General features: G+C 32.4%; 1 protein-coding gene and 1 pseudogene across 1 annotated transcript; one reads left to right on the top strand and one right to left on the bottom strand.

Moving 5' to 3' along the window:
- Nucleotides 1-8527: 8527 nt before the first annotated feature.
- LOC102580431 (polyol transporter 5-like) lies at nt 8528-9672 on the bottom strand (annotated as a pseudogene).
- Nucleotides 9673-10678: 1006 nt separating this feature from the next.
- Nucleotides 10679-12047, top strand: LOC107062054 (receptor-like protein kinase HSL1). Its single transcript, XM_015312264.1, has 2 exons — nt 10679-10974; nt 11767-12047. Exons 1-2 carry the CDS (start codon nt 10717-10719, stop codon nt 11803-11805), a joined length of 297 nt encoding a protein of 98 aa, XP_015167750.1. The 5' UTR covers nt 10679-10716; the 3' UTR covers nt 11806-12047.
- Nucleotides 12048-12983: the final 936 nt, after the last annotated feature.

Here is a 12983-nt window from a genome sequence, read left to right as displayed (position 1 = left end):
GGAATCATGATATGGTATCATGATATGGAATCATGATATGGTATCATGATATGGAATCATGATATGGTATCATGATATGGAATCATGATATGGTATCATGATATGGAATCATGATATGGTATCATGATATGGAATCATGATATGGTATCATGATATGGAATCATGATATGGTATCATGATATGGAATCATGATATGGTATCATGATATGGAATCATGATATGGTATCATGATATGGAATCATGATATGGTATCATGATATGGAATCATGATATGGTATCATGATATGGAATCATGATATGGTATCATGATATGGAATCATGATATGGTATCATGATATGGAATCATGATATGGTATCATGATATGGAATCATGATATGGTATCATGATATGGAATCATGATATGGTATCATGATATGGAATCATGATATGGTATCATGATATGGAATCATGATATGGTATCATGATATGGAATCATGATATGGTATCATGATATGGAATCATGATATGGTATCATGATATGGAATCATGATATGGTATCATGATATGGAATCATGATATGGTATCATGATATGGAATCATGATATGGTATCATGATATGGTATCATGAGATGAAATTGAAGGTTTGTTTGGACATGCGATATGGAATTTTTGTGTTGTATATTTTCTCATAAACATAAAAATCTCATAAGTTGTAAAACTATTAAAATAACTCCAATTGTTTATTCAATCTTATCAAATAAACAAAAATTGTAAAATCGCATAATAAATTATTACAAAGTTATTTGTTCTTCACTTAAGTAATTGTTTCATCTAAAAAATTGAACATAAATTGTACTTGATATGCTCATATCTCTCAACTACTCTTACAAATAACCTATAAGTAGAAAAAAAAAACATATATTAGTGAGTAAATATTAACTTAGAAGTTAAATACACTAAAGATAAAAATTAACAAACATCACTGACTTCTAACTATTTACAAGAAAAATCAATAGTTAAATATTATTGAATAACGAAATTTTAAAAAGTTACCACAAGTTTGAGTCAAAAACACTTCTAATAAAATTTAATCAAAAAAATTATAACTAGTCCACTTGACTAAATATTAATAACTAATTGATCAAATTTTCCCAAGTCCTCAATCAATTGGACTTGATATTCTTCAGTCATGTGAACAAATATTTTGCGAATACTAAGATTAATAAAGTGCGGCACCGCCAATGAAAATTGTCTTTTATCAATATTATGCTTAGTCATAAGATTAAGACGTTTTTTTTTGTTATGAAAAATCAAAAAAGTATTAGTCCCTTCGTTCTTATTTATATTCACCAAATGAATTTCTACTTTATCATTTATATTCACCAAATTTAAAGTAATAATAATTTTTATATTGGTGAAAATAATAAATTTTAAAAAGTTATGATGTGATTATAAATTTATTTACATATGAAACAAATGGTTAGTAGATATAAATGTGGGGTTGTTTTAACAAAATATAAACTCATGGATCAATTATTGTATTAAAATATCTCAAATCATGATATGGAATCACAACTTGCCTTTCTTTGTGTTCATTCAGGTTGTTTGCAATATACAGTTGTTGTAAAGACCAAGAAAACTACCAATAATATTAAACAACTACGCTCTGACTATGTTGAGTTGAAGAAGATTCCACCATGTAAGTTCTGCAATGCAAAAAGATTTGAGTATGAGCCTCCTGGATTCTGTTCTGGAAAAGGTACGATCAAGCTAACCTCTCATAGAATGCCAACTAATATGAGAAATTTATATACGAGAAACGATGCAGAATCCAAGCATTTTCAAACATATATCCGAACATATAACAATTTATTTAACTTTACATCACTTGGTGTTAATTACGACAAAGATTTAGCTCAAAGAAATCATGGTATCTACACATTTAAAGTTCAGGGGCAGATGTATCACCTAATAGATGCCTTATATCCCAAGGAAAGAAAATCAAAAAAATTACAACTGTACTTTTATGATAACTTTTATGATAACGCAAATGAGCTTCAAAACAAAATGTCTTGTTCCGACAGGCTACATGAATCAATAGTAATGGAACTTATGACTATACTAAAAGACAATCCATACTCAATGTTTCTCCGATCTTTGACAAACACACCAAAACTTGCAAAACTTTCATATAGCACTAAAATGTGATGCTGGATTGGATCAATGAGTGTATAATCTACCTTCTACTACTGAAGTTGCAGCAATATGGACTGATCGAAATGATGGTCGTGCTACTCATGCACCGCATGTTCAAATTTATACTCAGTGACAAGATATAATGAGTAAACTGTTATTTTGGTTGCTATGATCCTTTACAGTACCCTTTGTTATTACCACATGGACAAGGTGGGTGACATTGTGGTATTAAAACAATTTACAATGGGAAAATTGTTTCTACAAATCCTACTTTGTCCGAGCTTGAACAATTTTACCTAACATAAATTTTTTTGCCTCTGTTGATGGATACCTAGACATGGAAGATGAGACTTTACAAAAAGAAAAACGCAGTTTCGGTTCGTGAATATTATTGTTATAAACTTCAAATGAAAAATGATGATGAAGATGACATCTTGCATACAGGAAGATTATTGCAGAAATATTCAGTTGACGAATACATCAAATCAGAGACACAAAGATTGGACTTTGTTTTATACAATCCAGATTTGTTTAGAATGAGTATATATCAAGGACTCCTTGACATTTTGAGGCTAGGTGAACGAAACTCTTCCAATGTTGGAAAACAACATTTCTACCAAATTCTTTCATAGGAGGACCCACAGATATGCGCCAACGTTATATGGATGCCATTGCATTAGTGCAACATTTTGGTAAGCCTGATCTATTTATAACTATAACATGCAACCCATCTTGGCCAGAAATAAAAGAACATCTATCATCACTTGTCTAATTTATTTTCCCTAATCTATAGAGAATACATTAACCTTGAATAAAATTCGAAGAAATAAGAATATTTTATTAATAAACTATTTGGGTATCTAATTTTATTTATTCTCTGATTCTTTTCTTTGAATTATCTTCATGATTCGATGTTTATATATATTACTCTCAGTAGTTTATTTCTTGAATATATGAAGGGAGATTTGGACCTCCTTATGATGTATTTAATAGCTGAAACGTCTGGTGAAGGAAAAATATTTGATGTTTTTATGAATATCCAGAAATTTGTGAGATTTCGAGATGTCTCTTAAAGGGAATATGTTACCCTTTATATTATATTGACGTGAACTAGGATTTATAATAGAGTAACTTTCAAGAACCTTAATAGAGATTGGACTCATACGTAGAGTCCCACAAAATTCGTTCTCCTCCAATAATATTGTAAATTAATTACTACTTATAATTTAACCAGAGATTTTGAGTTCGTGCCTCTGACAATGAAAAGACTTATTGCACTACTAGAAAAGTATGAATTACATGGAGATAAGTCTTTTCACTATCAGTCAATTGGCAAATCTAGTGGGGCGCGATGATGTTCACCCGAACCTTTTTTTTAATAAAAGATTACACCGTTTATATAAAGTAATTTTCTTTAAAATATATATATACTCTAGTGACTTAAAAAGTATTTTGTTGTTACATATGCCCTCAAAAGAATATGAAAAGTACTCTAGAGGCCACATTTGTATGTAATTGAACCCTTGAAAATAAAACTAATTAAATGAACCACTTGACTTTTTTTTTTTTTACCTAACTTAAAAAGCATGTTTAAATGTATAATGTGTTCATGTGCTCAAGCCAAGACAAAACTCACGTCTCTTACCTTCCTTTTGCATTTCACATGACTCAATTATGATATACTAATTATTTTCTTTCATCCAAATTAGCATCATTAGATTCTAATTAAAAAGTGTACCTAACATTTAAAAAAAAATTAAGTTGCATGTTGGTTTCTCTAATTTTGGATTATATTTGAAATATGCTAATTTGAAGGGTGGAGGTTTGTTTGTAATTTGTAAACCAACAATGATTAATATAAGTAAACTTGCTTTTCGGCTTATTAGTTATTACCATGTCAAATCACAATCAACAACTAAGACCAGCCTTTAAACGGGCATATATTTTGGCTTGGGTTGTTGAAGTTTTTGTGAATTTTAAAAAATTCAAAGTTTTTTTTTTTTGATGAGGCTTAAATTTCAAGTTATTTTTTGTTTTCCAGTACAAGGAATGACAACTTCATTTTGTGCGTCATATAATTACGAGATTCCTTTATTTCCTTATGATCAAGTGAATCGATAACTTACCGTTCACATATGTGTCTAGCCCTTCATGGTTACTTTAGATTTATCCTTTACTTTTGACTTTTTGTTTTTATTATGATTAAACATTTCACCTTTGCATAATTTGAAATCTCTTCCTCTTATTATCAATATTTTAATTTTGATAATTTAGTGCCGACAAATTGCATTCTGACTCTGAAATTCATCACTTTTTTGCCCTCCCCTTGTACACTTCTAAGAATTGAGACAGTAGCACTTAAAAAAGAAATTAGTGCAGACATATTTCATCACTAAATAGCAAAAAATCTTGTTAGTTGTAGATTATTTATCGATAAATTAATCAAATCATATAAATATAGTCTCATGTAATATATAAAAAGTAATTACTACTACCCCGGATACCATTATGGTTCTTTTCCTCGCTGAACACAAGAGTGAAAAGGACCCCAACAGTTATCAACAGTAACAATGTCAAGGTGATGTTTATTTAGTCAACCCAACTTTTCATTTTCTATTTAGATTCAAATAATCTTCTTGTTGTTGTTATTATCTGATCTAAACCTTTTCTTCTTTTATGAAGTATGTTTTCATAAAATGCATCAAAAAGATGCTGCAAAAAGGTTACAAAACTTGTGTCTTTCTGAACTTCTGCTCTTCAATTTAATTTTTGAAAGTTTTCTGTAATTTATAAATAAAAAATGATACACAGGTTGATTACATCAGCATCCAATTAATTCTTCTTTGTTGTTTGTTTTGGGATAGCACTTATATATATGGGCCAAGATTTTCTAAATTTATTTCCGGCGCTCTTAATGTATGATGACCTTGCATTATAATGTTTGCTACAGAAAAAGCATAGATGTGGTTCGAAATTTTCTTTTCTATTGTTATTTTCTTTCCTTTTAGTGCATGGCCTTGCATTGTACTCATACTTGAATGCTGTAATTTCTGCTATCCTTATGAAATTGAGGAGTGAATACTTAAATTTCAGGGATACTAATATTAAATTGAAAATGCACGATACACATGATCTTAGATAACCAAATGAAAGATGTTGTAAATTAATCAATAAACAAAACAATCATTGAACTGCCTTTTTAACTATGTTTGCCATTGTGCTAAAAAATTGAAAATATTTAAGATTTATGCCTTAATGAAATTCAAATCTATGTGATGGCTGATTAGAAATGATTATATATGTTGTTTTAAATCTGCTTACCCTGATTTAGACCGTATGGTGTTTTAAATTTACAAGCAGCTTATTGATATCACATGAACTATATACACCTAGCTGTCTTTGGGTGATGCTTGCGGCAAAATTTCATTTCAAGAGATAGAGGAATTTTTAACCTTATATCTGTGAAACTAAAACGTTTGAAGGTTACCGGATTAATGGAGAATTGTATTTTATTGTCTCAAAGGCACCGATTAAAATGTCTATTCAATTACCAATTGATATTGTGGTATCTCTTCTGTAAGTTTGGTCGCTTATATAGCTTTTTACATAATCGTTCTTTTCTCCTCCTCATGATGAATAAGTATTATGCTTTGGTTCAGTGTTTTTTGTTGGATCACTGTTATGGACTAAAATTATATAGGCAATTAAATAAAATGGGACTAGAATTTCACTTTAAATGCCTAAACTAAATTCTTCAAGTGTTAGTACTATGATTTGGGGGTAAAAGATGTGGTTGTCGAAAGAACTTTCTATTTTGTGTATAGATCAAATACTAGGTAAATTATATACACTGCTATTTATTTCGACATGACATTTTTATCTATATACATTCTCACAAACACAATAATTTTCTGTATCGACGATGTTATGAGACAGGTCCTAATGTTTTGTGAAGACCATGAACAAAGGAAGTTGATAACGACTAGCGAGGCTATCCTTTAAAGTTGATACATCACATGATAGTACCAAGAAAGCAATTAGTATGTAGTAGACTCACCTTCTTTCTGTTGTTGTTTTATGTAATAAGTTTTTAATTAGCTATACCATTGTAATTGAGAAATGGTAAATTCAAATAAGATGAATGCTGAAAACGGACTAGGCTACTGTGATCAACTTGGAGACCATGATTCTATCAAATTTCTTTCAGATACTTCATTAAGTAGAAGAAGTCCTTTCTCAGTATGTGGAAGTTGCGTCTTTTATATGTTAGCAACAATTTTCCTGAAAAATAATGGAACTTATGATGTTGTCCTTCAGTCTCTCTTAACTACTAATTAGCACTTTTACCAGCCTTAGAGTTGTATTTAAGAAGAGCTAAAAGCTCGGTTATATGTGCTAAAGCATAATACCAGGTGATAGTTGAGTGGTAGAATATCCCAAGAGCTAAATTCTTTGTACTATCACTAATGCTTACATTTTAAGTATATTTAATTATGTAGGTTATGGAAGAGTCAAGAGCACATAACTCAAGAATTCTTACCAATCACAGTACAATTCATTTCATGTTGCATCTGAATTTTTCAATATCTTCAACTGAATGAAAATTTGATTATGCACTATAGAAGAGCCAAGTTTGGGATAATCGAGGGCAAAATCATTATTTCACTCGGTATATGTTGATTCTAGAAGCTTGGCCTCTTTTGTCCCATAGCCACCTTGCGTTTTCTCATAAGTCTGCCAATGTCACTTTTTGAATTATCACTTCTTCCCTTAAGGACTACTGATTATTGCAATTTCAAGTAATTTCTCTCTCAAATTTTTTTTCTCTTCATTCAACTGTCTCCTGAAGCAAATATTCAGTAATAATGTGGGTTTTCCTTGGTCATTGAATTCACTTGTACTAAAAGCTAAAATGTTGCCGGACGGAAGGCCAAGTTCAAATCATGCAGATGTACAAAAAAAGGCAATCAACTAGGTCCAACCGTGCAATACAACAAAGACCTTCTCCTATTGTTGATTAAATTTCTCCACTTCCTTTGCAACTTGCAAGCACGTCTCATGTACTGCAGCTGTAGTTCATTTATCTTTCTTTTTTTTTGTTTCAATTAAACAAGGAACAAAAGTTTTACACCTAATGCGGCGAATTTGGATCAGGGTGTTCAATAAAAAAATGTTGTTTTTCTCACAAAAAATTATCAAGAAAAATTTGTTGAAACAAAATTATGATAAGCACGGGCAAAACTCATCTAGTTATTGTATAATATTATCGTAGGAATAATTTGATTGAATGATATTAATGTCATTCAATAGTACATTCTGGTTCCACTCATATATATACTTACTATTTATTAATTTAATAGAAGTTTTATTTTTCTCTCTTTTTTTATGTGAAGAAAAATGAAAAATTAATTTATGATTTCTATTTAATATTTAATTAATAAAATATCTATAAACTTTTTTATTTAGTATTGGGGTAAAATGACAAAAAATATTTTATTTCACTCAAATATTTTGTTAAATTAGGATTATATTTTCAAACTAAATAGTTTATAATTATTTTATTTTGTGAAGATTAAAAAGCTTGAATTTAGTAAGTTAAGTTAATTTAATTTGAGTAGGTTGGTAATTATAATTGGTCACTCTCCTAATTTTATTGTTAATCTAAGAAATTTGTTACTATCTCATTTAAAACTCCAATTCAACGTTAACAATATGAGATTCCAACGGTCACAATATGAGATTCAAAGCTATGGTGGTCGTCTTCTTCAGACAGTAGAAGCCGAGTCCTCATCCTGTTGATAATGGTGAGGCCAAGATCAGACATAATCTCTGGTATATTCTTCGAATTGGAAATTTTCCCTATTATTTCCCCCACATCCTTCATTCAATTGCCTTCTCTGTCATTATTGCATCTGTTACTTGCCTATGTTTTTTACTTCTTCTTCTTCTTCAGCTGAATGAATCGTTGTTCAATTGCTTTTTAGTTTATTATTCAATTTTCCAGTTTTCTTTATCAACTGTTTTCAACAATTTTCTTAATCTTTACATCATTGATTAAGTAAGTATTTTGAAACAAGCCCTCGTCAATATCTTGTGACGGGGGAGGGGGAAGGGGTCGATACTACTTATTGGGTAAATGTTGTTTTATTCACTTATTGCACTTTTTTGTGTAAATACAATCTGTGTACCAGTGAAGCTAGAGAGTTGGCTTAGGAGCCAAATTTTGAGATTTAAGGGTGAGTTGCTTGAATTAAATACTGATCATGACAAGTTGACAACTTTGCTTATTATCAATAATACATGAAACAAAAAGGAAAATTCAAATGTATATGTAATGGGTTCACATGGTTACTAGTAATATATATGACATTGAATTATGAGAAGAGAACCATATCGATCAGCACCTTCCACTCTATTTCTCTTCAACTCTTTTATGGTTGATCTCCACTTAAACAATGGTTCCATCTCCTCTAGTGTTGTGCCTTTTGTTTCTGGTAACAATGTGTAGAAGAAAATCAAAGCCACAATTGCAACTCCAGCATACAAGAAAAAGGACCTTCCAATACTAATAGCCTTGTACAAAGATATAAATGTCATCAAAATTCCTCCACTCACTGCTCTATTCACTGCTACACCTATACACAACCTTGACCTCTTAATCTCAATGGAAAGATTTCTGAACTGTATACCCATGCTAAAGGACCCATCCCAATTGAGAAGAATGCAACTGTTTAATATGTTGCACATACACACACCACTATCGCCCATTTTAGCGTATGATCTGAGTGATCAATTATAGTTAACCCTGTAGCTAGGGCTAATAAAGACAGAATCATACCACCACAACTTGATAGAAGTAATATTCTTCTTCCAATCTTGTCCACCAAAATGTCGCAACTAAAGTAAAGAATGTCTTCATACATCCCACAGCTATAGTCGCAATAGCTTGGTTTACCCTTTATGTAAATAAAAATGTGTCAGTCGTCGTCTAACAGTTTAAACTTTAAGAGTTGCAGAATGAATGAATATATACCTGCTTTCTCATATATCCTGGGGCTGTAGAGCACAACAGCATCTATGCCACTGGCTTGTTGGAAAAAATGAATACCAATGCCTGCAATTAGAATATGAAGAACGGTGGGGGTAGGATGGATGAACAAATCTCTCCATACGCCTGAACCATCGGAGCTTTCTCGTGTGACAGCAACTATGTCATCTTGGCAATCTTGTGGTATGCCAGCAGCTTCTTTAATGTCAGCTAATCTCGTCTTTGATTCTTCTAAAGTGTCTGAAGTTCTGTCCAAAACCTTCTTGGCATCTCCAAGACGGCCTTGCATGACTAGCCAACGTGGTGACTCGGGCATAGCAAGGACACCAATGCCTAACATAACTGATGGGATAACTCCAATTCCAAGCATGAATCGCCATCCCAATTTTAGTGGAAGCATTGAAAATGCATAGTTTGATATATAACCAAGTAACACACCTGCAACACAAAGAAAAAAACATAAGTATTAATTCGTTCATTTTGCCCTATTATTTTCCCCCAATTCGTTCATTCAATTGCTGCCTCTGTCATTATTGCATCTGTTTCTTGCCTATGTTTTTACTTCTTCTTCTTCAGCTGAATGAATCGTTGTTCAATTGCTTTTAGTTTTATTATTCAATTTTCCAGTTTTCTTCATCAACTGTTTTCAATCAATTTGTACATTTCTAATTCTCACTTTTGGATATACTTGCTTGATTCAAACGTATCTTCATCGTCTTCTTCCCCATAAGCTCCAGACGGACGGCTTATGTTCATCAATTTCTTTGTCGAAAATCAAATTTCGAATTGAGAATTTGCCCTGTCCTTATCCCCCCCAATTCCTTCTATATAAATAAACCCCTTTTCATTCACAGATCAATTGCTGCCTCTGTCGTTATTGCGTCTGTTTTCTACCTGAATTGTTCAAATTCTTAGTATTTCTTCTTAGTTTATTATTCGATTTTACACTTTCCTTGATCAATTGCTACCACTGTTTTGAATCTTAATTTCTAATTCTCACTTTTGGATTTCACAAGACCCCAATTCGGCAGGAACACTTGGTTACCTGTTATTACTTTGGATGACATCTTCAGAAAGAAGACCAAAGCCGCTCCCCGTATCTATTATTTACCGCTGACTGATGAAGAAGTTGCTAAAAAGCTTGCCAGTAGAGAAGATGCTGAGAGTTAGAGGTTTTAAGTGAACAAAGGACTTGTTAGATAGATGGATTATGGAGAGGTGTTGCGATGTAATGCTGATAACTGCTAGTTTGCCCTCATAGCGACTGCAGTCTTGAGGCTCACTAAGACCTTGCTCTCTTTTCTATTTTCGTTGTTAATGGTTACTGTATTTTTGCTTTGGGTTGAAGAAACATAACAAAATGTGCAGAGTCTGCCTTCTTTTGATAGTTGCATAAAGATGGATTTGAAGCAGAGGTTGAGACGTTGGGGAAGATTCGACACAAGAACATTGTTAAGCGGTGTTGTTGTACAACTCCCATTGCAAACTATATATGCCTAATGGAAGTTTACACAGCAGCAAAAGTGGCCTTCTAGACTGGCCTATGAGATATAAGATAGCCATGGATGCAGCTGAGGGACTCTCTTATTACTTGCATCATGACTGTGCTGGACCCAAAGATGTTAAGTCAAATAACATCTTGCTGGATGGTGAGTTGCTGACTTCGGTGTTGCAAACGCGGTCGATGCCAATGCTAAGGCAATCAAGTCCATGTCTGTTATTGCAGGGTCTTGTGGTTACATGGCTCCAGGTTAGTGAATTTGTTCATTAGTTTGTGTTGAATTTGTTCGTATTGAGTTTTACTTGCAAATTGTTGCCTGTAAGTTTCTGGATTACTTTAGCCTTTCAAAAATGAGATCTATATAAACTACAATATCTACTAGATATTCCACATTTGTTAAGTACTCTAATAAACTTCTGATAGAAATTGGATCATAGCTGGAGTACCCCCTAATACAGTAACAGTGCACCATTGCTCTAGATCACAGTTAAGTAGGCTCCACGAATTTCCATAACCAAGTTAAATGGTTCTGATTAAATCGTTCTTGAGTACAAAAGACACTATTAGGAGTGTAGAAAAAGATATACTAAGCTTTCCACTTATGATGTTTGATAGTTGCATAAAGATTAGAATTCCACTAAGTATCTAATTTTAGCATTTGGTCACTGTTTCCCTCAACTTAAACCATGTTTATGCGTGTGTTTGTGTTTTGGTTTAACGCTTTTTGTTGTTCGATATGAGAAAGGACTAACTTTTGTGACTTCAAAGATCATATAGAAGCTAATTAGTGTCTTCTCATATTCTGGTTGGCCCAAATATTACCCTTGATTCCATCTGCAAATCTCACAGATGCCTTTCTGACTTTCCTAGTTCACACTTACATATTTTACAAGCATCTTGCAGCACTTCCTGAAAGAAACATTGTTGGCATTGGAAAACTTATGAGTTGATATTTTATGGATGATGTTGCTTAGGACTGAAAATTCTGTTAGTCATTTAAGACTCCTTCACTCCTGCCACTAACGGAGAATGTTGTTCTAGGGAGGATTCCGTTCTCATACTTGGAGGATATTCAGATGAGGTTCATGAAGAACTATGGTAAGGTGGCTTCTTATGCTCCTGCCTATTCCATGAATGATGAATTCTCAAGGGTCTTGCTGATGCAAATGGAGTTCTTTTCAAGTAAGTAATCCAAGTGCAGATACACTAAATCGTGTCAGAGGAGAAGTTGGTGAGGCAAGTATCTTTTCTGTTTACTTGCGCCAAAGCGCGTGAAGCTTAAGGATTCTTTGTTTCATCTTCATTTGTTTTCCTTTTTATTTGTCTTTTGTTTTATCTGTCTTTTATGCTTCAGGTATTGTGTCCGGGGATGCATGCATTAACTCTCCAAGATATCCACAGTCTATTAAATTATCAATGGTTTTATTTTCTTGGAAACTAAAATAAGCTCCTACAAAACAGTTATGCATCAAGTTTCAATTAAGATAATTTGAAGTGTTGAACTCTCAATCATTTTTTATGATTTTCCAATATTCAATCACTGCTAAAATAACTTCTCCTTTCCCTTAATAAAACCTTTGATATCTGAATGCCTCCTCTTCAAGTTAGTACTATCAAGCTTTTATCTCCACTTCATAAAACTCCAGAAGCAATTAATGATCCTAACATCTCATGCAGGGACAATCAATCATCACCTTTGTGAACTATAAACTTCCTCTAGTCTATTTTATATTTTATATTTTGTATGACACTCTTTCCTTTTACTTCTTTCCAAAAAGAATAATATTTCTCTCAGTAGGAAACTCTTTAACTTTATGCTTCTCATTTTGACTTTAGTGGCATAGAAATGTTATGTCATTTTTAAGATGACTTTATTTTATATTATTATACGACAATGTTTTTTATATCGGTATCATTCCACGCAGCTGCAATATTTTTCTTTAGGCCCCGTTGCCCGCTGCACATGTTGCACTTTGGTATTTGGCCTTCAATGTTTCTTGCATGCATGTTCAGTGCATCGATTTATGTCAATCCCAATTGCATTCTCCACCTCAATTGGATCACAAATAATTAACACCATAATTGCCATCATTAGCATAACTCCAACACTCCTCTAAACAAAAATAAATGCAAACTATAATATTGTATTCATATCTTAGTATTAAACAAAAATAAATTAAAGATATGAAATATCACATTCCACTAGGCATGTACCATTTCTAATGTAACACTGGGAGGGGGCGAGGGTGTCTCGGGGG

The sequence above is a fragment of the Solanum tuberosum genome, unplaced genomic scaffold, assembly GCF_000226075.1.
Source record: "Solanum tuberosum cultivar DM 1-3 516 R44 unplaced genomic scaffold, SolTub_3.0 scf00193, whole genome shotgun sequence".
NCBI lineage: Eukaryota > Viridiplantae > Streptophyta > Magnoliopsida > Solanales > Solanaceae > Solanum > Solanum tuberosum.
Note: the sequence above shows the minus strand (reverse complement) of the source record. Positions and strands in the feature narration are given on the sequence as shown.